The sequence below is a fragment of the Miniopterus natalensis genome, chromosome 15, assembly GCF_054644295.1.
Source record: "Miniopterus natalensis isolate mMinNat1 chromosome 15, mMinNat1.hap1, whole genome shotgun sequence".
In the NCBI taxonomy this organism is placed as follows: Eukaryota; Metazoa; Chordata; class Mammalia; order Chiroptera; family Miniopteridae; genus Miniopterus; species Miniopterus natalensis.
This window is the reverse complement of record NC_142095.1, coordinates 38817590-38844755: the sequence shown is the minus strand read 5'-3', so window position 1 is coordinate 38844755 and position 27166 is coordinate 38817590. Positions and strand designations below refer to the sequence as shown.

General features: G+C 44.6%; 1 protein-coding gene across 1 annotated transcript in view; it reads left to right on the top strand.

The window, feature by feature from the left end:
- ERC2 (ELKS/RAB6-interacting/CAST family member 2) overlaps positions 1–23891 on the top strand; it is a 612577-nt gene extending 588686 nt beyond the window's left edge. The window contains exon 15 of the mRNA XM_087825036.1: positions 23620–23891. Within this exon, the coding sequence (XP_087681162.1) occupies positions 23620–23814 (195 nt within the window). The 3' untranslated portion in view covers positions 23815–23891. The remainder of the gene's footprint in view (positions 1–23619) is intronic.
- The last annotated feature ends 3275 nt before the right edge of the window (positions 23892–27166 follow it).

The following is a 27166-nucleotide window of genomic DNA, read 5'->3' as shown; positions in this document are numbered from 1 at the left end:
AATTGAAAAAAGATCCAACTTCCTGCCCTTGTGTCTTCCTGATGCTGAATTTCAAAATGAAAGAAAAGGCCTTTTCCCTCCCTTTTCGCTTCATGCTGCCCCTTAAATAGCTGTGTTCAATCAGACTGATTTTGTCGTTGATCAGCAGATTGGCCCTTTCCGGCTTCGCGATTCCCTCTCTCCCTCCCTCTCGCTCTCTCTCAAGTAATATTTTAACAGGAAAAAGATTTCTCATCCTCCTTTCTCATGATTACAGGGGAACAGTTCTCAAACACAGAATTTAACATTTCCAGCAGTTTGTCTTTACTCTTACTCAGCTCCATTCTCTTTTTGGGAAGATGCTGCTTTCTTTTTTCGTTCCCTGAGACACGCTAATGGCAGAAAGTTCCAGAATCTCCCATGTTTACTGTGTTTTTTAAAATTTAACCCATCACAATGAACTATATTAAAAAGTAAGAAAAACTTAATTTTAACTAGCATCCTTATTATGTAAATGATACTTTTTCATAGTTGAAAGCATATAAGTAATGCTTTATCATAAAAATAATACATGTTCATTAAAGAAACTTAGAAAAACATAAATAAAAACCTAAAATCACCCATATTCCCGCCACTCAGAAATAACTGTCACTAAGATTTATGGGCTCCTACATTCCGTTGTCTATATACATATTTGCACAAAGACATGACATACTACATAATAAAGTCTTTTTAGCCCTATAAACATTTAATGTGGTGTGCATTTTCCCATGTCCTCAAAAGCCTTAAAAATATATATCTTGGTTGTGTGATGTCCGTCGTTGCCATAATTAATTTTATCATCTTCTGTTGTTGTGACTTCAGTTTGTTTCTAGGTTTCCACTTTTATAATCACACTTGATGAACGTCTCAGTACATAAATATTATTTTTTTCCCCATTATTTTTCTTAGGATTAATGCCCCAGAGTTGAAATATTGGAGTTATGGGCATTTTAAGGATTTCAGAGAACCTAAAAAATAGCTCTCTCCTACAAAGTACTTGACATTTGTAAGTTTTTACCTAAACGCCATCTGTTTGTGTTAAGTTTGTCAAAGCTGCCGTCTGATAACATGCCACTCAGATTTGGGGCAGAGTATTACTGTAGGTGATGCGAATGGTCAGGAAGCTGAGAGAGCCAGAGGCAGAGGGAGCTTTTTAAAACTTCTTAGGGGAGTAAGCATGGGCAAAAATGGGCAGTCCATGCTGCAAATCTTTATTGAGCATGTACTATGTGCCACATCCTGTCTGTACTCTGGGGACACTGCAGTGAACCAAACACAAAAATCCCTGCCCCAAGGGAGCTTGTGTTCTATGAGGGACAAGTGAGAAACAGAGACTTCAAGTACATGGCGTAATGGATGGCAGTCAATTGTATGGGGGAAAATAAAGGTGATCTGGGAGGTGTCTGGGAGGTGATTTGGAGTAGGGGCTTGCTGGGACACCTCCCTCAGAAAGACTTGCAAGGGGGTGGAGTGTGAGCCTTGTAGAGCACTGTGCAGGGAGGGAGTCCTTGGTGGGGACAAACTATAGCCAGGAAGGAGAGTTGGAATCTGTTCTTCTCAGGTCCCAGTCCCAAGTGCAGTTGCTGAGTTGACAAGGTGGGGGAGCCAGAACCCCACAACACCAATGTTTAGATGAGATTATTTTTTTAAAAAATACACACACAACGACCAAAATCCCACTCTCTTATCTCTGCCCTGATAGGCTGTTGGGAAATGCCTGTTGGACACAGCTAGCAAATCTATATTCAGATGATCTTTGACAGTCTGGGAACAGAATTGTGCAAAGAGGTTATAAGTGCAGATTGGACAGAGAGGCTGTCATTTCAGAAAACAATGAAAATCGAAAGAACAAGAATGGCAACTCAGAAGGTTTCAATCCAGGGTGGTTCTTCTGCCCAGAAGCCTCTGATTCGCTGATTGTCTCGAGGCTGGTTTATTTCCTCTCTCCTGGTCCAGGACTCGTAAAATTACAAACACAGCTCAGAAGCTAACCAGACGCCCTACTGCTTTGGGCTGCATTGGGTGTGCCAAAGCCCCTTGGGGTGCTAGGGTAGGAAGTAGGTGTGTGGGTCACCAGGCCGGGCAGAGTTTCTGTTGTCAGTTGTCTCTGAGATGCCTGATGCAGGCAGCCATGTAAAAAGTAGGATGTTAAATGTTTAAAGAAAACAAGGCAGCCCACCTCACCAGGGAAGCCCTGGCAGGTAGTAGAGGGTGCAGGACCTGAGAATGGATCTGGGGATCAGAGTTCTAGCTCAGCCCTGACCCCAACACACTGAGAAACCTTGGGCGCCTCATTTTGTTTCTCTCTCACAGGCTCAGTTTCCCTATTTGTAAAGTGAAGGAAGTGAACAAAGACACCTCTAAGCTCCTGTAGTTGTCATAGTCACAGACTATCCCAGCACATTCACACTTAGTATGTTGAGTACTTGCTCTACCCTAAGGACTTTGAGTGTGCTTAGGCAAATTGGGCCTGCATCCCCTCTCATGGGGGGTGCATTCAATAGGACATCAGCACAGCTATCATTTCTTGAAGAAATGATATTCTAGGCACAGTTTTGTAATTTTATTGTTTTATTACAATCCTCACAAAAACTTGAATAGTGCTATTATTATCCCCACTTTACAGACAGGAAAACCAAGTCCCAGAGATGGTGAGTGGTCAAGAAAGATGCTCAGTGAATCTGCCTGTAGGGGTCGCACTCTGAGCGCCTTTGTTTTGCCATTGCAATGGAGTTGCCATCTTTCCCACCCTGGGGTGAATTTTAGATTTCAAAGGTGACAGGGAAGAAGGGAGGCTCTGAAGTGTGCTCACTTGGCTTAACTAATGAATCCTGACTCATCTCCACTTATTAGTATATGATGGTGAGGGAGCCAACATACCTTCCTGTGAAACGGGTATGTTGTTTCCTACTAACTCATAGAGGAGCATTATCATGAAGCATGTAGCCCGAGGGCTGCACAAATGTGCAGGATGCAGATCTCAGTTCTGAGGTGCAAAGACAGGGCTGTCTCGTCCTTCCCCACAGGGTAGCACTGTGCTCTGAGGAGTGATGGTCCCAAACTGTCTCTGGTGACAATCCATTGACACAAACCTGCTGCACATGACTTGTTGCCCTGACCAAAGAAGAAAGCACTTGAGTGGCAATGTTCATAAACAGGCCCCCTCTGCTGCTGCTCTGGGAGCCAGGCCCTGATTTATCCTCGGAGAAAATAAATAGTGTAGAAGGTACAAACATTGCCTTGAAAGAGCCCAGGTTCAGAGTGGGCTCAGAAACCTTCCTTCCAGGGAAGGAGCGTCCAGACCTCCCAGCCCCAGTCTTGCTTGTCCAGACTCCTGGGGGGTCTGCTGGGGCCAGGGTCTTCTGAGGCTTCCCAGATGAGGCCGGGCTTCCAGGGAAAGCTCTGTGTTCCTGAGCTTTCTCGTGATGCAATCCTTGGTGAGGCAGGGGAACGAAAAGCTGATATTTTGGAGGGGGAAGAGCCATCTCCAGGGGACTATTTTTTATGAACCAAAGACACTTAAGTGTTGCTGATTTATCTTAATAGCAGATACTATGAGCAGAAGTCCCAGTTGCCTCTTTGTGCTTTTGGCAAGAATGGATGAGAAATGGAGTGGAGGAGACCCAATCAGAGCTGGCCAGCCCAAAGTTCAGGAGTCTTAATCTTCTTCACTCCAAATATGTAATGTAGACTTGTTTCCAAAATTTTTCAAGTTGCAGGTGGACACCCAGCTTTGGCCAGAGGCAAAGCGGCTTCCATCACCAGGTCTTCTGCTTCCAGAAAACTTATCCTGGGCTGGAGGGGAGAAACGCCTGTGTCTCCCCTGCGCAGTTCTTTAAGCTGGTACCACATTCTGGTTGTGACAGTGCTGTTACTATATCCAAAAACCTTCTTTTGTCAGGAGATGAGCCCTCCTGCTTGTCACACACATGATCTGGACTCTCTGAGGACACCACAGGGCCACTGCTCTACATCTCCCACTATGTCAGGGCTGGAATGAGACCACGCTGGACCCAGCACCTTAGGAGTTGGATATAAATAATGTCAAGGCCATGTTCAGTGTTGTAACGTTTGCTAATCCCTATTAGATATGGATAAATTCGCATGGCTTAATTTGGCATGTCTAGCCAGTTCTTCAGATTGTCTTTGGGGACCGGAACGGAAATGCACAACTTTACTGTAATTTTTCTTTTATTTCTTGAGAATGGGACATCATTTTTTATTGTTAGCTGAGGTGGAAACTTTGGTGAATCGCGGCCAACTGTGGCTCACCCCCAGGGGAAGAAAGCAGCAGACTTGAGCTGAGAACATGGTCTTTGAAACAAACCAGAATATTTGATTTTGGAAATATCTTCCCAGTTAAAAAAAAACAGGCTGTCCAACAAATTATTAATGTTCTGAACAAAACCAAGAGGACTGAGGAAGTCGAAAGCTAGAATTTCTCTCTGAGGAGAATTTTAGAGTGACGTGCGATGCTTTAGTTTAATAATAACTCCGCTGAGCATGAAAGAGCCTGTGAGGACGCGGGTGCAGCCCCAGGGAGTCGCAGAGCATCGCTCTCAATCTTGGTCCTTCCTCCGAGCGGAAGGAGCGAGGTGTTGGCTGGAAGGCAGCAGGCACTCCCCATTCCTTTACCAGGTCACCCGCATGCCATGGCCTTGGCACATCCTGCCAGTTTACTTCCATTTCTGGAACTTGGTCCAAAAATATACTTGACATTCTCCCTTCTTGCTGCCAGTTTTATGTTGAAGACCGTGGTCAAGTATTTTAAATTGCTTGGGTTGAAAGCTCCTGTCCCGGTCATTCTTTCCTCAGCATCCCACACAGTTGGGTTGTCAGTCACGCATGCTCAGGAGTCACCTTTAGGGCACCCGAGTCTTGTCAAGTTTGACAAGTCCGATCAGGTTAGGGGGTTACTCATCAGTTGGTATTATAGCCACACAATTATTTAAGTGAGATTCTTGTTCTGTTCGTAATTGCAGGTCTGCGTTAACAGGTCTGTTTTGCAGTTTTATGAGCCGGAATCCTCTTGGGCAGATCCACCACTACTTCTCAGTGAGGTTAGGGCAGGCGATTTTTCATCTCCTGGGTGGTTTTTCAGAAGAGTGGTCACATAAAACAGCCCAGTTCTACCCTCTTAGCCACACCCAATGCTCAGCTCCTGCTGAGAGCGGGACCCAAAATTACCCCCACATCTCCTTATGAAATTCTGTTGAAAAATGTTAGTCCCTGGGCACCGCACACAAAAGCCAAATTACTTTTGGAATGTTCCGTGGAACTCTGGGAATCCAGATAGGGATCAAGGAAACAGCACAACATCTCTCCCCCCCCCCCCGCCCCGCCCCCGCTCAGCCTGTTGATTGATTTATAGATTATTCTTACCTTGAACCAACTGAAGCTAGTCTTGGGCGTAACTCCTGATGTTTGTTTGTTGATTTCATTTGTTAGGTTTTTTTAAAATTATTGTATTTTGTTCTCAGTCTATCTCAGAGAATACGAAGGAAAGTTCTGGTAAAGCAGTGTCCCGTCCCGTCCCCCCCCCCCCAGTCGTTTGCCAGGGCATGAGGGTGTTTCTCAGACCTTCCACCCTGCTGAAGTCTCAGGCAGAGGAAGAGCTTTGGGAACAAACCAACCCCAGATGGCACCTTTGGCACCCTCGACCGGGGCAGAGCTGGCATCTGCTCATGCTGGTTCCACACCCAGCAATGCCAGGATCTTTACTGGGCATGAAAGGTGCCCGGTGCTAAGGGGAAGTGAGAAAACATGGAAAGGGGGAAGGAGTCCTGTCCTGATGGGCCTGCAGCGGTGGGAGGTGAGAAACACTCGCCCTTTCCTAAGCGCTCCTGATCCCCAGCTCGGAACTCAGAAGGCTTGGGGCTGTGCCCCGTCCATTCATAGGTGAAGAAGGGAGGTCACAAAGTAGAGGGGAAAATAAAGGAAGAATTAGAAAAACGAGAGAGATTATTGTTTTAACTTCCAGTTCTCTGTAATATTTCTGGCTATCTTAAGGCAAAATTCTCCCACACAATTTACACCCGCCTTAATTTCCAAAACAGTTACATTAACTGCAGCTAGGCCTGGCTCTGTTTTGAATGAACGGCCTGGTGAGCTTCTTCCTGACCTTCCTTAAACACCAACTCCACGGCCAGCCTTCCCAGCTGCATATTCAGGGGAGAGATGCCAAAAGTCGATGGATCTGATTGACAGACCAGAATTCTGGAGGCACTGATCTGATGAAGGAGGTGAGCAACCCCCACAGGTGGAAATCTTGTGTCCCAGAATGCCTGTTCTCTCCGTGCAGACAGCCTTGCAAATGCAGGGACCGTAAACTTAAAATAAATAGCAAGATTTGGGATGGCTTTGGGCTGCAATTGTGACCAGAAGAGGTGTAACTGGGGGCTGGCACAGGACCATATAGCAGGAGTGAGGGTGGGGAGTAGAGATAAACCTGTCGGCACAGGGCACACAGTGGTAAGTGTCACAAAGAGGATCTGAGCCCTGGTCCAGACATTCCAGGGCTATAAAAAGGAATCAGAAGCCACAGACTGTGCTCAGGTACCTGGAGCATCTCCCTTGATAGCCAACAGTCTGCTGATGCCCTTTGCACAGAACAGAGGTTGAATAACTTTTTGCTGGTAGTTAAACAGCTATTGAGTGGCCTAGCTTTGACCATTTGACCCAGGCCCTCTGATCCCACTTCTAGTTTTCTTCACTCTCCAGGACACTTTCAGGTATGGAAATTATCTTGAGGGAGTGCATTTTGAGCCCAGCTCTGATGGGGGCTGTAGGACCTGGTTTTGTAGGGAGGGATCATTTCCGGCAACGATAGAGATGAATCTGTGTGTACATGGGATTACAGACAGACCCTGTTCAGGGAGAATTTTTATAGAGGAAGCTGGAAGGAGGTAGATCGTTTAAAAGGAAAGGGAGAGGTTAGCCTTGCCTGGTGACTGAACTGTTTCTAATGCACAGTATGATAGGGAGCCACTGTGAATTTAGGGAGAGTATGATATGAAAACTGTCTACACTAAACAAGTTGGAACCAGCATGTTTTATGAATGATAAAATGGCTTCTGAGATTAGATGGCTAGGTCATTTCTGCCCATGGAGCTTGCCCTGGGTTGGCTGAATCATGAGCACCTCCCAAGGCATGTCCTTGTTTTCTGCATACTTGAGTAGTTAGCTGGTCACGAATGATTTGGGTCTTTCATTAATGCACCCCTACCCCTGCCATACCAAGGATAAAATAACAGCTTCCTTCAATTATACAGTCTATGAGACATGGAAATTTGACGTTTTTCCTCTTAGCCTAAACTTCAAATAGTATCCTCTAAAGCTTCAAGACCCGAGAAGTCCTTGGGCCATTAACATTAAAATCCCAGAACTAAAGGCCTTATTTGCTACCAGTTTCCAACTCATGTCTATTCCTAAATAATCATTATGGTGCATTATTCCTTTAATGGGTTATTTCCCAAAATGAGAGGGAGAGAGCGAGAGAGAGAGAGCGAGCGAGAGAGCAGATTACCATTTCATTTTGGGTGCTATTTTCTATTTTCTTATTTTGTAGAGTAGGCCTGAAATGTCCCCAGGCACATGCTGTTTCTGAGCCATAATTATGCTTTTTAACCCACTCCTTTATGTCTGGGTCCTTAATGTCCAAACTCCTATATAATTACCAAGTTCAGTGTGTGGGAATGAGACAAATATTTTTTGCATGACTTGAGCCTATACATTACTGCAAACGCTGTATTATTACAAGATATTTCCTGAACTTGAAGCTGTACTATTAACTCTCTCAACTTGAAAAGACCCAGCAAAGAGATACTCCCAGTCTTTGGCCCATGATACAAAACTCCGATGGACAGTGACTTGATCCAGCCGAGGGCCCCGGGGCTCCTGGGGGAGGACTGGAATTTGGCACTTGAGCATTGGTTCAGAGCCTGACAGGGACTTGGGAGCCTTTCCTTCTGCATCCAGCTGTAGCGCACAGCCAGGGCCATGGCTCTCGTTGCGGCTGCGAAGCACTTGCATTTTTTTGTCAGTATTTGAAAGGAGCCGGGTTTGTTAACTGCCTCTCCTGGAGGAAGAAGCTACTGCCTTAGCTTGCTAGACTAGAGGGACGTTGTTGATGCTGATTGTTAAGAGTAATCAGAATTTTAAAGGATCAAGCTGAAAGGAGAAGAGCTGTGGCCAGTAAGACAGGGCTTCATTGAATCCTGGCCTGCTGAAGTTCAAAATGAAAGGCAGCAGGAGTCCAAGTACCCCAAGGTCAGTCTCAGGAGTCTCTTCCCTGAACTAAAATGATTTCAACACCATTTCCTTCTAATTTGAGAAATAATCTGTATCTCAGCATTTTTGTATATGGAGCCAAGAACATTTTTATGGTTTTGTTATTATTTTCTTTTATTGACTATTCAAGAAATACGGAAAGGAATAAATGAGAACAAAAACTCCATGTAATCCAAGCACCCAGCAATAACCATCAACTTTTTGTGTTTATCTTTCTGGACCTTTCTCATATATTCATGTATGTATGTATACATGTATGTGTGTATCCACACATATTTATACACACATACATATATATGTTTATATGTAGATATTTATGTTATTTTATATGAACATATTGTTTTACTATCATCTGCTACTTCCAAGAATTCACCTACATGTATGATATACTCTTTCCTTCTAATAAATATGATTATCTATCAGTCTTTTTATTTTTAAAGATTTTTATACTGATTTTCTTTTTATTTCTTTTTTTAGAGAGGGTGGGGGAGAGAGAGAGAAACATCGATGTTGGAGTGAAACATTGATCCATCGGCTGCCTCCAGCACACCTCCTCCTGGGGATCTAGCTCACAACCCGGGCATGTGCCCTGACCCCGAATCACACCAGCAGCCTTTCAGCACATGGGACATGGGACGAACCCCAACCACCTGAGCCACACTGGCAAGGACAGAATATCCATCACTCTCGAATGGCTTCTGAGGATTCTGTTATATGAATAATGGATATTTAGTAACTTGTTAAACAAAATCCAGACATATGGACTTTTATTTACTTCTCATTAATTGCGACTGTGATGGGCATCCCAGTGAATATCTTTTATCTTTTTCACCCTATGCACCTGTCCGGCTTTCTTTTCAGGAGGAGATTGTTGGACCCCAGGGCATGCATAGTTTGAATTTTAGTACATAGTGCCAAATTGCCCTTGAGAAAATTTATTCCAGCTTTAATCCTGCCAACAGGATGAATTAAAATTTAATCCTGCCAACAGGATGAAAGCACCTAAAGAATAGGGAAATTAACTTTCCATTTTCTTAGCTTTACTGAATTTTACCTGCCTCCGGAACTTTACCTCTAAATGTCTAAAAGACAAATGCATTTATGAAGTTTGCAATAATACCAGTAATTACCAAGATTCTTTATTTGTTCACTAAAATGAAGTAATGCTGAACTCACTTTTATTTTTGATAAGATTAATGTAGGGCATGGCAGGGAGTGGCATAGACACAGGGCACTGGGGTTTCAGCTAGGCATCGGACACAACAAATTCACACACACTTATTTTTAATTCCTTTTTTTTGTTGGTTTTACCAGATAGAGAACTTAGGACTGAAGATGGATTTATAGTTGATTGAACACCTCTATCCTAGGCAGGTTGATTAGGGAATCCTGTCACGCCTCTACAGGGAGGTTGCCAGAAGAGCTGTGCTCTGCCCTTCCAGAATAAGCACAGACGTATTCACAGTTAGACAACGCAGTGCTTAGGGGTGCCGACCCCAGGGCAGTCAAAAATTTGTGTGGAATGTTTGGCTCCCAAAAAACTTAGCCACAATTGTCCCTCAGTATCCACAGAAAATTGGTTCTAGGAACCCCCACATATACCAAGGCCCGAGGATGCTGAAGCCAACCCTCTGCATGCTGACATTCCCAGCCAGGAGCAAAATACTGTTTTCGATTCTCAGCTGGTTGAATCCATGGATTCAAAACCCGGGGATATAGAGGAATGCCTATGTATTTATTGAAAAAAACTAGCATATAAGTGAACTCATGCAGTGCAAACCCATGTTCAAAGGTCAATTGTATATACAGCCTTTGAAAGCACACTTTTTGAAAGTGTGATGCTTCAAAGCTGAGAAAGTTATAAAACAATGGAAGACATAATTAGAACTGAGAACTCTCTCAGCAGGATGGAACTATAGACCCAAATTTAGTTAAGTCTAAAGCAAATATTCAGTAAGGAAAAGAATGAAGCTTATCCTTAAAATTAAAATTCTGGTATGTGTGTGTGTGAGAGGGAGAAAGAGAATGACTGGGAAACTGGCCACTAGATATGTGTTTAATTAACTGAAAATCATCATGGCACAGCAGATGCTAAGAAATCAATGTGATGTAGGAGTGTATTAATTATTTTAAAATAATGTTTAGTGCAGGCAAGGACACATGTAAAGAATTGCATTCAGACCCTCTTCAGGGAATTATTCTCGAAGAGAAGCCCTGACATTTTGCCATGACCCCGTATGTGATGGGTACAGAGAGGGGACTAGGAGAAGCGGAGAATGGCCAGTGAAGGGGACACACAGACAGCTTAGGCTAGATAAGCTAGACATCATGGGCATGACTGTGTTTTAATGTCTAAAAACCTGGGCGCCCTCCAAAAAGGCAGAATTGAGACAAGTAGACTGAAACTGCAGCCAAAAGCTCAAAACATGCCAGGCAGGGGGCCACCCATTTAAGCCATTTAATGCATTGTCTCCTAAGCGATCGAGTTTCCCACCTCCAGTGATGATGTCAGGACAGCTGCACAGGAATTCTTGTTCGGGTGAGAAAGTTGTACTAGATTTTTTCCACCAACACATGCGTGATGAGTGGTATTTACATGTCCAACACATCTCCTGGATGGTCCAGACTTAGAAAAAACCTGAAAATCTTTTGCAGGGAAGTCAAGCATCATGTTAACTGCTAACACTAAGAGTCCTGCTAATGGTTCACCTGCAAGCACCACCTGCTAAGGCCGTGACACAAAAGGAAGGGGCTGGCTCTGTGTGCACCCCAGCACACCCACTAGCTCCTGCTTCCCCACCCTCTCCCCCTCAGGTGAACATTTCACATGTTAATGTGTTCCATTGATCGCGGCCCCCTCAGATCTGTCCTGTCTGTGCAAGTTTCCCCGTCCCCACACAGCCTGCTTTTACTTGCTTTCTTCCCACTTGTACTTAGGTTCTTCTCTTCCTGAAAGCAGCTCCCACTACTCTCTTCATATATACAATTAATCTCACAAACCGTAAGAAGAACATTCCCCAAACCTTCTCCCTCCCGGAGTGGGCGGAAGGACGTAAAAGGAGACTCACAGATAGTGGAATAGAAATGGCCAATAAATGAATGAAAAGATGCTCAGCCTCAAATTGTAACTGGGGAAATGTGAATGGGATGTGGTTGTGCGTGTATTGGATTTTTGAAGATTAGAGAATTTGAATAGACTCTGTGTTGGCACAGTTTAAGGAACGAAGCATGGACTGGAAGTTGGCCAACATTTTTTAAAGGAAATTTGGTGATATCTTTCAAAGTTTAAAATATGTATACTCTATTCCAGGGATCTCTCCCAAATCTCTTTATTTTAGAAACAACTATTATAGAAACAACTATATATGTTTAAGCATCCATCCTTGTTGAAAACAAGTGCTGTACATGAGGACAGGCAAAGCTGTTCCTTTGGAAAAGTGTTCTTTGAAGCATTGTTGGAATAATGAAAAATTGGAAATGACCTAAGTGTCCGTCATTTATTCACTCTTTCATTCAGCAGACATAAACTATGTGCCAGACAATGTTTTATGTGCTTGGGATACATCTTTGAACAAAATAAGTAAAGAGGCCCTGGCTGGGTAGCTCAGCTGGTTAGAAGTCAGAGCATCGTATCTATATGCCAAGGTTGCGGGTTCTATCTCTGGTCAAAGCACATACAAGAATCAACCAATGAATGCATAAATAAGTGGAACAACAAATCGATGTCTTTCTCTCTCTCTCCCCCTTCCTCTCTCTTTCTCAAGTCAACAAATAAAAAAAATAAAGATTTCTGCCTACTATTTTAGTATATCAGAAGACTTGTAAATAAAGAGAGTATATTCATAGAATGGAATGATATGTATCCGTTAAGAGTGAGGTAGCCAAACATGATCTTGACATGGAAAGATGGCCAAGACATATTAGACTTCATTTTTAAAGGGTATGTGCATGAGTCTGTGCTTGCATTATGCATAAAAATTTTCTGGAAAGACTGGCAGAAAACCTTAACAGTCGGAGTGGATATTGGGGTAGGGGAAAGGGAATATTACTTTTCTTTTTATAAAGTCTTTTGTACTATTTAATATTTCATAGCTAGCATGTGTGCTTTATATAATAAAAAACGTATAGGTGTTATAAAAAAAAAAGAAACATAAAGCTAAATCAGTAGTTCTGCTAGAGAACTAAGGTTCCTATCTCAAAGAAAATGGAAAATTCCATAACCTATCTGTAGGCATTGAGACCAAAATGATTAGGTGCTGTTCAGACTGCAAGAATGGAAATTAATACCACAGTGCTTTGGAATGCAACACGAAAGACATGAGGTGGGCTGTGCTGTTCCTGGTCGTGGGCAGGTGGACTTGTCTGCACATGCCAATCATGTGGGAAGACAGCGGGGCAGGGGAGGGCCTGGCCTCACTGGCAGTCAGGTATTCTGGGGCTTTCTCGTGGGTTTGTGACTAACCTTTAGCCCCTTGGAGCCCCAGTCTCTCTTTCTGTAAAATAGTGAGCTTGGATTCATTGATGGAAGGTGTGGCCTAGAACTAGCATTACATGAATCCGGGTCATTCTGTCCAATCCTCATTTGTAGGAGAGAGATCTGAGATAGCCCCTGAAATTCTTGGGAGTCTTGAGAAAATCATCTCAGCTTCTCCCGGTGCTGTGAAGAAACCTTATATACTTTCATATCTGTTTTTGAGTAGATTCACATTTAAATACATTTGGATGTTTTGTACTTAATGCTGTTTCATCTGAAGGGTCATAGAAAATGAGGCTTTTTGGATTCTACCTTAAATAGGAAGCCAAGAGAAGTTGATTTTCAGTATATATCCATGGGTGAATTTAATCTGATGTGTTGAGAAGGGAAAAAAAGGCAGTGTGAATCAACACACCCGGCCTTTCCAGGTGAAATTAGAATGTGATTACCTCCTTTTGACAATTAGATTTCTGTCAGATCCCCAAACCCAGAAGTTCTGCTTTGCCTCTTCTTTGGGGGTGAGTTTTTACAGGAGAAGAGGTAAATGATATGTCTGTCTTGTTTGTGTGTCTCTGGGAGACTCCATGGAGACCTCTATCCAGAGTGGAATATGTGACTCAGACCCTCCTGCCCTGTAGAACTAAAGTGGTCCTAGGTGGGTGGGTTCAGATTGTCCCAGGTAAAGCTGGTAAGGGCACAGAGGTCCAAACAGAGGGAGAACAGCCAGCAAGCCCAATGAGCAAAGAAAAGCTGGGGGGAATGTTTCATAGATTTGGTATTTGGGACACTCCACTGCCATTTCTCCCTTCCATTTGTTTTTCAACTGATTGGAAAACTACTAATGAGGTTGTTTACATTTTCTCCAGTTGTTTTACCCAAGTGTGAAAGCAGCTGGGAGAGGGGCTTGTTCTCTGTCCAAGGCCCTCGCCGTCTCTCCTGTCTGCCGCTCACTCCCCCAGCTGCCAGGCCCCTGCACCGGCCAAACCTCTCCTCATTGTCTCACCACCCGGCTCCCTGGGGTTCCTGTGCTCGGCAGCCCGCAGCCCCACCACATGTTTTGCATTGCTCACACCCTCCTTTCTCTCCCCCCTTTGTTGTCATTTGTTTTGTTTTGAAGGAGGTGAGGTGCAGAGGAGGCCTTGGGTGTCTGCCCTTCCACTCAGCTTCAGAACTGGGAGCAGGCCCAGATTTCATTGGCTCCCATTTCTGTGCGGAGCTCAAAGGCCCCAGGGAGAGGGGAGAGCGTCCTCCTGTCCCCTCACAGTTCTTGGGGCCGCATTCATCCCCTCTGGGCTGCCCTGAATCCCTGGTCTCTGCTGTTTGCAAGGCAGTTGCTTAGCTCTTTCCTTAGCTGTTTCCTTGCCGTTTGCAAGGCAGTTCACTCTCAGTTGCTTAGCTCTTTCCTGCCGTCATTCTGAGAACCACCTTCACAAAGCTTTCCATGCCCTTCGACATGCTTTCTACGAATTCTCATTCTAATTTACTCAAATACATTGCAGAGTCAATCCGTGACTATTCACAGTCCTTCACTCCCTGTGAATCACCTTGTGCATCCCGGGGGCGCGGGCACTTCCCTTCCTAGCCCTGGCTGTGCAGGACTCTCTGTTCCTTTCCGAGGTGCTGCTGGGTTACCAACCACTTGAGTTCTCCTTAGAAGAGTCATCCACCCCGTCAGTTTCCAGTATATTGGCCCGTGCTGTTAGGCCATACCCTGGGGTGGGTTTTGTTTTTGTTTTGTTTTTAATTTATTAGTTGAGGAGATGGTGTGGTGATGCCAGCTCTGCTTAGGCCGATGGTAATAAATATTTGTTGAATGTATGGATGGAATGAATAAGGAACTTTATTTCCCTTGTCAGCAAGGGCAGTTTTAGAGCCTAAATTGCAATGCCTACAAATAGCCTTCGATTTTTCTTTCATACCTCCTCTCTCTTCTTTTCTCTTTTTTTCCCTCCCTCCCTCCCTCCCTTCTTCTCCCCCTCCCTTCCTATTTTCTTGGCCTCCCCTTTTTGCTTTCAGTTAAAAAATTAGGATTTGATTTTGAAGCTCACTTTCTAAAGCAGCTCATCATAAACCATGCTCAGAATGCACCCTCAGTTATTAGGAGAGTCCGGGATTTTTTCAGAGACCCTCTATTGACTCTCCGAGTTGAAACAGTTTAGACTCCACATAAAATATGTGTTGTTTACCCAGGCTCTTCATGCTCTGCATACTGTTACAGTCCTTGAAGAGCTTGTCAGTGACAAGTAAGATAAATGAATGAAGAGGACTTTACAAGTGTTTAAAAGCTAAGTATAGCATGCGCTGCCCACTACTTAATTAAACAGACCTGTGCTTAACTGAGTAACTTTGTGGTGGGAATTTATTGGGCCTTCCCCTTCCCCCAGACCCTACCACCTCCAAGAGAGGTGCTCAGGAAGTTAGAAATCCCTGGTTGTCTGTAGTTGCTAATGTGTTAGCCTAGGTTCAGAGCTGTCTCATTGGTTGAAGCATTAAAAGTTAATGTGGATGGTGGATAATGACTTTTGAGTTTATATCAGGATAGGTCACCAGCATCGACTCCCTCGGGGCTTGATCAAGACCTTATAATGTGTCTGAGTTCTACCTTTTTCACATAGAACCTCAAAATCAAAGTGAGCTGCTTCTCTTCTTAGCTCTGATTGGGGTCAATGTCTAGAGATTTGGGGTCCATTTCTAGATCAATCTTATTTTTTGTTAAAGTATGTTTTTATTGATATTTAGACAGAGGAAGGGAGAGGGAGAGCTAGAAACACCAATGAGAGAGAAACATCGATCGGCGGCCTCCTACAAATCCCCTACTAGGGGACTGAGCCCACAACCTGGGCTTGTTCCCTGACCGAGAATCAAACCAGCAACCTCTTGGTGCATGGGTTGACACTCAACCACTGAGCCACACCAGCGCAGCTTGATTTTATTTTTAATAAAGGGGTCAGTTTTCATAGATCTGAGCATTAGGGTGCAGCAGTTGTGTAGGAAGCTTTGGAATGATAGTCCCAAATCTGCTAGTAGTGTGATCTTTAGTAAGTTTCCCAGTCTTTCCAAGCCTTAGTTTCTTCATCTCTACAGTGGGGGTAATAACAGCCTCTGCCAGGGCTGATATTCAGGTCATATATTCGAGTCACTCTTGGTTCTTAGGAGTTTCTGCTCCTGTCATAGCAGCTATTAAGGATTTTGAATACACTCTCTCCAGCCTATTTCGCAGAGTTGGTGGGACTCACTCAGTGAGATGACAGGGCAAAATGCTGCCCTTGGCACACAGTGAGAGCTAGGGGAGCACTGGTTATTATCATTGACGTTTGCAGGTCGCTCCCCCTCACAGTGCCAGTCTTTTTCTGCCACCATTCGGGATCCTAATCCCCACACTAATCAGCAGAGTACATAGACTCTCTCTGTAAATAATTCTCCTCCCACGGTTTGCACTGGCTGGTAGCACAGCAGAAGTGATGATGCGATGCTCCTGGGGACAGTCGTTGTCCAAAACCCTCTGTGGACTTCCTCAGTTTCTAAAGTGGCAGAATAATTCCTCTCCCCTGACTTTATCAGCAGAAAAAGAAAGAAAAACTGCACAAAATGTGAAATAAAGAATAAGATAGTAGACCGGCATCTATCCATGTGGAGTTCGGTTCATGCTGAAGACACTCTGCCCCACCTCTCCCGCTTACCTCTGTTCCAGGCTCAAGGAAAAGCGGTTCATTCTGAGTCTCAGAGTGAATATTTGGGAGAAAGAGAATTGGTGCCAGGCCTGTGTTATTTCCCCAAGGAAGGCGGGAGACCTACCTCCCTGATGGGAAATCTCAGGAGCTGAGCTGGAAAGGCCTGGTAGTCACGGGAATGTTAGTCCTACGCAGAAGTCAAACCATTCAACAAAGGTCTGAGCTGGAATTCCCACAAAAACAGACCTGGAGGCAATGATTTGGAGCAGGTGATTTATTTGGGATATGAGCCCAAGAAGCCTGGTGAAAAAATGGAGAAGTGAGACAGGAGAGGGAAGAGGTGAATAAAGGAACATTATGGGCAGTTTTCTGTTACAGTCAACAGGGCTGCACCCTCCTGAAGACCTACTGGGACATTCTGGAACACACCATAGTGTTGTCCCTCTAGGCACGAGGATGCTGGGTATTTATTCCTTACCTCCCTCCCTCATCTATTGCGAGTTGTTCTGAGGGCATGACCTCCCCAGCATCTCTGGTCTGCCCTGTTCCCTGGCCAAGCCTGCACCTTGGCCAGAGGAAGACCTTGGACAGGGAGAGATGCAGGGTCTCGAGGTGGGAAGATAGCAGCATGTCTAAGATTCTCCATTCAAGCTGCAGAGGGCCTCCAGGGTGGAACAAGAGGATATGGAGAGGCCCTGACATTCTCTGTAACAATTAAATAAAATAAGGCTACTTAAAGAGTAGGTACAAAAATAGCAGCCGAACCCTCCATGGTGACCTACTAATTTTCTGTCTATAAATAAGGGCTAAGGGAGGGGCCTTCAACAACGTTGGGCGGCAGAGTTTCATCAATGTTCTGTTTGGCTGCAGGGCTGATCAGCTGAATGAGTTGGGAGAGGTCAGATGAGTTTTCGAGGCAGGACTGATGCAAAAGCAGTGGATTGTGTAGATATCGGTGAAAACATAAATGTCAAGAGACTGGCACACTTTCCCAGAAATGTCATAGCTTGACAAGTATGAGTATATGGCTATGGCTGTCTTAAATCCCTTCCAAAATGACCCAAGTTGACAAGTAAATTATCTCAAATATGTTTTCTGGTCTTTCCACATCCAATAAAGCAATGAAGAAAGTAGCACACACGCACACACACACACACACACCCCTCACATCTTGGGTTTCAGTTCCCCACATTGACCTATGTTTCCTCTCAAGGTGCTTAGAGGGTGAGTTTACCATGGATTCTCCTCATCCCACTTTTCCTTATACCCATATCCACCCCAACTTTCAAATCTTAGCTCAAGGGGCATGTGACCCATGGAGCCTTATTTGATGCCCCTGCCTTCAGCTAGAGGGGGTTTCTCCTGCCTCTGGATTTATATAAACCAATTTATTCTCTCTTGCTTTCCTTCCCATAATGTGTTATAGTCAGTCCTCTGAATATTCATGTTTTATTGGTCTTTGCTTTGTCCCCTAGCATCTAGCCTGGGACCATACCATTCACGTCACACTCTAGGACTGTGGAGTCAGAAACCTGGGTTTAAGTCCTGTTTTTTAACTCTCTAGCTGGGCATTCATGGGCTTGGTTTCCTCAGGAGAATGGCTACCTCAAAAGCAAGGCTTCGATGAAAGCATACTGGTCAAGCACACAGCCTGGCACCCATCCTACTTGTCTTTGTGATTGCAGAAGTTCAGTGAGTGATGAATGAATTTCTGTGCAGTGTCTGCAGGAGAAACCTTTCCATCACTGGTTCTTACTTGCTCCCATAAAGTTCCCAAGTGCAGCATATTCTCCTAATAGCTTCTTTATCTTCCCGCTTCATTGTGTCCTCCAAGAGTCACCCGAGCATTGGAACCCAGACCCGTTCCGTTATGATTCATTGCCCTGTGCGACGGGTGGATGCTCAGGAAATCCCTCCCTTCCTCACTGTCGCTTGTGATCTGGTTTCTCCATCTTTTACTCAGAGACAAGAACTGTTGACCTTGCTCTGATTTAGCAAAAATAAGATCAGAAGAATAGTTCTGGACTATTTTGGATTTTCCTGGAAGGAAACAGGGAGAAAAGAAAACCTGATAGAATAAAGCGTAATTGCTATTGTATGGTATTATCTCCATATCCCTTAGCAACAAATCTTATTATAGTTTTTTTTCTTATTTAAACCATATTCATGAAGGTTTTACTGTTAACTTGATCCAGATGACTGATCAAAGCATAGTTTGTTATTGCCACCTTGCTAAAATATTTTTAAAAGCAGTTTTAATATTACACTTTTATAGCTACATATTGCCATTAAGCTATTGACTCCATTACTAGTCAATCAAGGATTTTCATTTTGTTTCAAGAGCTCCTTGGATAAACTCTTCAGAAATGTCAAGAGAGATGGAATATATGACACCTTTTCACAGATGGAGTTCATCAGGGATTTTAGTTAATGGAGAAAGTTTCCGTTTTCCATGGTTGACTTTTGGTGCTAACAGATGCATTCTAAAGGCCACTGCTCTTCCAAAGGCTAGGGGGTAGTAAGGAAATGAACCCCTTAACACCCCAATACCCTTCATTACTAACGAGGCAAGTGACTGGGGACATGATGGAGCGTCTCACTGGATCCATTTTACTAAAGAATGGACTATTTCTTGAAGAAGACCAATTTTACTTTTCCAGCATACCAAAGCTATACACTTATCCTGCTTTCCCACTTTCAAGTATTACAACAGCCAAAAACAAATATACAGCAGGGAAACTTAGACTATCACGTGGAGAGTTACTCAAACGGCCCATCATAGACGCTAATCGTGTATTTTCCCTTCCATTTGTTCCAAAGTAGCCTATACCCTTTCCATTCACTCCTTCATACATTCCTACGTATAGTCCACACACATTTATTACTTCTCGGTCACCTGCCTCTGTGCTGGGATGTGACATAGTGTTTCCCTCAAGAGATTTTCAAACTAGCCGTGGGGGAAGCCAAGAAAGCGCATGATTATTTGCCATTTGTTGAGGCAAGTGCTGTGATGGGGGGCTGGAGGCGGGCACGGGGTTCCAGGGAAGGCGGTGGGAGAGCACTCCTCCCCTCTGAGGCTGCTCAGGGAAGGCCTTGTGGGAGTGATGGTGCCGAAGCTAAGACCAGGAGAACTAATGGGCCTAACTCGGGTGGAGACAGAAAATGAGGAGAATGACAGGCACAGAGACAGCTTGTCTCAGGGTCAGGGAGGGTGGGGGGTGAGGGGTGCGGCTGGGAAGTGAACAGCAGTTACCTCCCGAGAGCATCCTAAGCTGTGGAGGAGCTGGGGCTCTTTTCTTGAGGGCCGTGGGGAGCCTCTGAGGAACCTGAAGCCAGAGAGTGACTGGGTCTGATGTCACTGGCCGCAGACTGTGTTCAATGGAAGGCGAGAGAGCAGCAGAGCTCTTAGGATCCCATTGCCCTGGAGAAATAAGGTGGCGCCTGGAAGAAAAAGGAAGTAGAAAATGAACTCTGATTAGATTTGTCTCAGCAGTCATGACATAATATAGTAAAACTAATAAAACACAGCCAAAAGCGAAAGTGTCAGGTGGGCCATTCGGTAGACACTGAAAAGGAAATAAAAACGGGCTTCGGTGAATTGCTAAATGAGCCCATGAGTTAGCTCCCCAGCGCAGGGCAGCGGGGAGCGATCCCTGTCCGATGCTATGTTAGTTTTCCTGGGGATCCGGTTATGACCGCCCAGGTTTGCTGTTTAAGGCTTTGTGGGAGGCGCCTCGTGTTATCCGATGGCTACAGGGATATGAACTATTGTGCATGGAATCAACCGGTAAATGTGTCTGAAGTTATTTGAACAAGTGGTATCCTTGGTCCAAAGCTTGTTACAATTTTCTGCGATGTTTTTCTTTTCCATCCACCTTTAGGGAATCTTATTCGTGGCTTCCTATCTTCCCCAACCGTTCTTGGTGTGTTAGGAAACCAGTACAGTTGTGTAGTGATGAGGCTAGGTAATGTAGATTAAAACAAAAAAATTAACGGAGATTCATTTTTGATCTGACAATTAGGCAAGCAGGATTGGCCAAACTTTCTTACAGAAGGGAAAACTAGCAACCAGCCTGTAAGAAATCGGTCACAGTTTAGGGGATATGTTACAAGCAAGATAAATAAAAGTAGTCTCGAGTATCAGGCCAAACTCTCATTTCTCATCCCTGTTTCACACTCTTCCCTTCCAGCCCAGACTAATCAAAAGAAGCCTCTTCCGCTCACAATTGCTCTGTGTACATTTCCCCCAGATCTGGTATTCACATGAACAACGTGGTTTATTTATATTTCAGCACCAAATTGGAAAGATGACATCATTCATTTACAGTCTTTATCCCATGACATGCCTACTCTCCAACACCTCATTTCAGCAGACACATTTAGGACTGCGTATAGCATCTTGTTTAGCTTGTACATTCTTTTATGGGATACAGTTCAAAGGTAGGGAACTTTAGGCTTGTCACTGGTAAGAAAATAATCCCATAAAATCACAGGAGCTTCCCCAAAGGATAAGAACATTATGATATTTACAATAGCCGTTATTATTTGTTCATTTAGGCTCCATCGTTCATTCTTGGACAAGTCCTTTCCTTATTGACCATAACAGATCTTACAGCTCCCTTTAGGCCCTCAGAATTCTATTAGAAGACACAATTCCAGATTTATTAGTTCACAAGTTCAAAAGTACAGGCTCCTGGCAATACTGGAATTTTAGGTGTGAGATTCTGAATTTCAGAATCTCCTGTACAAAGGTAGGCCAAATAAGGGAGATCTCAGGGCTTGGTCAGCAATAGCCCCACTGACCTTCTGTTTCTCACAAGATGTAACTTGTCCATGGGGTCTTCTGATAGTTTAAGCGGACGAGCGAAGGATAGAAATGCTATCAGCTGCCAAAGGTTGCCTGGGATTTTTAATTTAATTGTTAGGTGGATCTTTCCCTCTAATTTTATTGATTTCATCCACATAATGCATTTTTTTACATCTACTCTGGGGCCGTTCAAATATTGTACACATTTTAAAAAATGAAATGAGTGGATCATGAGACATTCTTTGGCAGGTAGAATTGGGATGTGAGGTGTTTCCAAAACTTAGCAGAATCAAAGCATTTATGGGAAAGCTGTTTCTACCTGTCCAGCTGTTTGCCATTTTGGCTAGCAGCATGGCAAAGAGAAAGGCCTGCTGATTAAAAACTGGGAGACCCAGAAAACCTCCATGTTCCATGTCAAGAAAGAGGCTCTGGGGACTGAAATCTATGCCTTGATTTTCTAGCCGCAAATGGAGACAGTAATGATTCGTCCCGGGAAAGTTTTGAGGGTGAGTTAGGTTGTGCTTGAAAAATAACTACAAGAATACACTGTGTGAGGTCCAGAATTATTATCAGAGTATTATTTATATCACATAATAAAATTCCGACTGGTTGGAGGTTCTGCCAGCCTCTGACTTGCAGCTCTCTCAAAGTGCTGATGGCTCGTTGTCATCTCAGGCTACCAGGGAGATTGTTATGGCGATTCACGAGAGAGCCTCAACTCTCAGTGACCTTCTCTGGCTGAAAACACACATGCAGCTCGCCTCTAGAAGGCCAGCATCCCTCAGGATCGCCGCCCCTTCTTTCCTTCAGCCCCTCATCGTAGAAACACGCATAGCATATCTACATTGGGTAGGCCCTGAGCTGGATTCTGGGGAGAGGCGGGTGAAAGAAACACCCCGAGTCTACCCAGAGAGGGACAGATAAATCCGTGGTTACAGAGTGGCGGTAAGTCGGAGGCACACAGCACCTGGCCTCAAGCGTGGGGCCTGGAAAAGGCTGTGAGCTAGGCAGACTCCCAAGTTAGAGGTGAGGGAAGGCGACGGGGGGAGGCGTCTCAGACAACGGAAACTAGGGTCAAGAAGAAGTGGTGCCCTGGCCAGTGTGGCTCAGTTGGTTGGAGCATGGTCCCATGCACCCAAAGGCCACTGGTTCGATTCCCAGTCGGGGCACATGCCCAGGTTATGGGCTCAATCCCTGGTAAGGGGGCGTGCGGGAGGCAGCCGATCGATGTTTCCCTTCCACATCTATGTTTCTCTCTCTCTCCCTCTTCCTTCCTCTCTCTCTAAAAATCAATTTTAAAAAATCTTAATTAAAAAAAGAAGTGTCTTACAGGAAACAACAGTAATAGTAATAATAACATTTGACTTTTATTGAGAGCCTGTTATGTGCTAGGTTCATCAGAGGCAGGGAGGCACTATTACTCCCATTTTAGAGTTGAGGAAATTGATGCTTAGAAATAGTTGATTCAAATAACTAGCCAAGAGGTGGAGCAGGACTTGAATCCAGTCATTCTTATCTCTAAACTCACCTTTCTAGGCTTCTGTGCTGGGTATTTTTATCTGCCTTTTCCAAGGACTTCAGGCATTTTTCTAGATCCTGTGACCCTGTTAGGTCAGTTCATGGCTGGTATGTTATTGCCCTGCATAGTAAAACAATACAATAAAACAATTCTATGGCCCTGGGGGTTTAACAAGGACACCTGGTTGCCTCCTGTGACTCATATAGTGGGGAGTAAATTAGAGTGGCAGCTCTTCTCCATCGCCTCTGCTCCTTTTGCTGAATTTCCCCCCCAAAACTCTATCAGTTAAAATGTCCATAGAGTGCTCTCTCGCCAGAAGTCATCATAACAATGAGCCATCTTTAGGAGTATTTTTCCGTTTGGTACCTCTCAAGTGGACTTCTCTGCCTTGTCTCGCAAGACCATTGTTTGTCTGTGGCTCTGTGTCTCCACCCAGTCCTCTCCCATCTTTTCACCCAGGGCTTCCTTCTCTTGCTTGCTCTAGAGTGTAGGATGTGACTGTCGGCAGTCTGTGATGGCAAGCTTACTCTGGATCTCTGTGATTGCTTGATAACGTAAAACAAAGCACCTTCGGACGTGTCCACTCTTCCCCCCTTTTAAATCACGTGGGAGAAGTACACTTACATCTACAAATCCACATCCAGAGACAAGGCAGCTTCAAGGGTGTGGTGAAGCCCAGAGCAAGGTGCATTCCTTTTTAAATTTCAACCTGACTAAACATGAAAACTTGTGGATTAGGAACAAAGGGAGCCCTCTAGGTGCTATAATGATGCCCTGAGTGTCTCTGGCTGGTCCTCTAGCTCCTGATGGAACCTTCCCTGGCTTTTGTTCTGCACAGACCCAGAACAGAATGAAGCTGATGGCGGACAACTACGATGAGGACCACCACTACCACCACCACCACCACCACCACCACCACCACCGATCTCCTGGGAGGTCGCAGCATTCCAATCACAGGCCCTCTCCCGACCAGGTCAGTTCCATCGCCGCTTACCTCCAGGACCCCTTTTACCCTCTGGATATTTTAAGATAAAATAAATAATCCTCGAGAAATAATAAACAGCATAAAGTGATACGTTCTTTGAACTGAAACTAATAGCTTTGGTATTTATTTCCATCACTCAAGGAATCTAAATGTTTTCCTTTCTCCTTCCCCTTTAAGGTTTTGTCTGTTCTTGTTTATGTTATGCACTTTCTTTCCTCCCCTCCTTTCTTCCTTTCGCAGATACGTGAGCCATTGCTGGCTCGGTATCTCATGGTGGGTTACTTTGGAATGCCTTTTTCAGAGTTTTAAGAGAAGGCACTTTGCTTCCATGAGCTTGGCAACCAGAGAGGCCTTGAGTTTGCTGAGCACTTTCCTAGAAAATCCCTTAGTGATGCAAACTAACAGGAGGGTCAAACAACCTGAAGAGACATCTGTTTTGCTTGCTTGTCACCCAGTGAAGTCAAGGGGTCTGGTTTCTTTGATTTGGGCCCTGTCTTTTCCCTTGACTAAGTAAAGCAAGTGAGAAGATGGACTGACGGAAACAAAATTCTCTTGTGACGTTTAGCTGTTTTGCGTTCGTTCGCCAAATGCAAAAACTCCTTACAGCATTTAGTATTAAAACTCTCAAAGGTGAGTTTCATGGAAATTATTAAGTTCAATGCTAACTAGCAGCGTGATATTGTCAATATTAGCAGTATTGGGGCCTTGATTGTGCTGTGACCTTTCCTTTATGATCCTGGTGTAACTTAGTGCATTTCGAGAGGGATGGGGCATCACAGAATCATCTGGATAAGTGTAAATGCCTTTGTTATGCACTTGTGACTATGCCAGGAGGGGGACTTGCTGGAGTGATCTGTGTGGAGAGGGTTTTACTTGTTTGTTGGAGGAAGGGGTGCTTACTATGCTGCTAAAGCTTTTTTTTTCAGATGGCTCTGTTTCCTTCTCACTTCATATCACTAGCATCCCGAAGGAGAAGTTAAGATTCCAGGTCTCCGAGACGTTTTACTGGGCGTACCACTCCAGGGGGAGCCATATGTATCGTATACAACATAAAAAGGGCCCCTGGAGCTTGCAGGAGGTGGCTCCAAGCAGGAGGCCCCTGCCCCCAGCCCCAGCTTGGCCCCACCCAGTGCTGGGAAACATTTGCCCTCAGACACCTCAGCGCTGCAGAAGGTGTTCACGCACAGGACACGGCAGTTTCTGAGGCCAAGTACAGAAAGGCCCCAGTGCATGTCATTCGCTAAAACTGGCTCTCAGTTTGGAGATCAGCAAAGTGGAGAGAGATTCTATTTCTATGTCATTATCTTTTATGACTGTAGTTTTAGTTTGATTTAGTTTTACTCATTAAATTCTAATCCCTCACAGCTGCCCCCACCCCCCACCCCGACCCCCTGCCCCCGTCACCTGCCCCAGTGTAACTGGAATCCTGCTAACCAGGTCTCTTCATTGTCACCCTTGGTCCCTACCCTCGGCGCCTCCACCTTCTCCCATGGGGATGAGCGTGAGGTTTTATTGGTACTAGAAGGCCACCCTGGGCTTCCCCTCAGAGAGACAGGAACAGAGAGCGCCGTAGAGGCAGAAGGAAGGATTTGGAGCCAGACTGGGGGAGTGGATCGCACAGGACCTGCTGAGACAGCAAACAGGCTTGTTTCATCACAGAGACACATATGCTAGTATGTCCTGTTCCCTGCAGGGCACCAGAGCAGATTTATCTGCCTTGCGAATGATATTTCTTACAAAAGCTTATCTCTTGCTACTTTTCCAGAGGCCTTTAATCATAAAGTAGAGTACTTGCCCGCTTAGTTCACCCTCTTATGTTTGTGCCCTGACACGACAGGTTGTCACAGGGTAGAAATCATGGCTCAGGGGTGGTGCCTTCTCCAGAAGAGTTAGCATTGCTTGAGGAGTGTGTGGCTAAGATATGTCAGCAGGACCTCGGGTACACCTTTCCCCTCGCTACTGTTAGGGGGATGGAGGCACTCTTCCACTTTCGCACCTTTCGTGTCAGTGACCACTCCAAGCAACCCATGGACACAGGCAGACAGTCCCACCCTCTAGAGATGAGAAATCCAGGCCCTGAGAGGAGAGGATGAACCTGATGGGAGTCCTGCTACTGGTTGTTTGCTCATTCAGCTAATACTTGGAGCACATGTCCCATTCCAGCTGTTGTGCTGGGCTTGGGGAAGTTCAAGATGGACAAGACAGAACCCCTGTCTTCAAGGAGTTTGCTGTCTAGTCCTAGGGCAAAAATTCAGGTCATCCGATATCTCATTTAATTCTTGTCTGGATCATGTTAATCAGAACAGGACAGATAAAAGGTAGTTATAACTTAATTAGGGGCCCATAACTTAGGAAGTTACTCTGCAGTGGATTCACCATGGAAGTGACATACCTGTGGCCAGAAGGATAATTCTGTGGTTGCAAATTGGAGTCAGCAAAGCTATAAGGCTCCTTTGTTAAGCTCTTTCTGTTAGAGGAGAGTTAAGCAAGGACCTGGTATGAGGACGCTGACTCCAGCGATAGTGATGCCTTTTTCATTAGCTGTCCTAGGTCTAAGGAAATGAGGCTGTCCCTGTACTGGGGATTTGAGACTCATAATCATCAACAACTCATATATCAATTGTTATGCATCAATATATGCATTGTTATAAATCCAAGTCCCAGAGTTTAACAGTCTTGCAAGGCTGGGAAGTCTCTCCCAATTGATTACAAACTCTACACATACTTGTGTAAGCATAGATACTAATATGTAAGGAGTAGAGTTACTTCTCAGGAGAAAGTGACATCCTTATGTCAGTGTGTGACAACACTGGAGTCTAAATAATGGATGATCTGAATGGGATTTGAACTAAATATCCATAAAGTACCCATGTTAACTGAAGCGCCTCAAAGGGGAGACGTCGCTGCCAGGATTCCCGATTCCCTTCCCGTCAGTCTTGCAGCCCCGACTTCCCTGTGCCCTGAGGGTTGACCAGCAGTGTCTTTTGGAAGAGGGCTTTCAAACACTGACATTTTCTTCTGAGATTTATAGAGAGATCAGAACATGAAAATGAAGAAATATAAAAAGTCAGTCACTTTGCTACTTTTCCAGAGAAACTCATTTTACCTTGTGAAATTCAATTTAAGTGTTGCCAGGTTTACAGAATTAGATTCTTTTTCCATTTCTCCCCTGTCCCTCTCTCCTTCACTATGATTTTGCTTTCTCCTCAGGAGAAACTGAATCCAAGGGTTATAAGTCTAGACTAGCATTTCCCAAAGTAACTTTTGGAACATTAGTCCCCCGAGGAAAGCCTTGAAGCAGAGATTCAGTGGGCAGAGAATTTTGGGAAAGTGCTGCATATTATAACTCAATCTTGGAGAGTCTTGGTGCAATTAGCAGATCAAAGGATTGAAAAAGTCA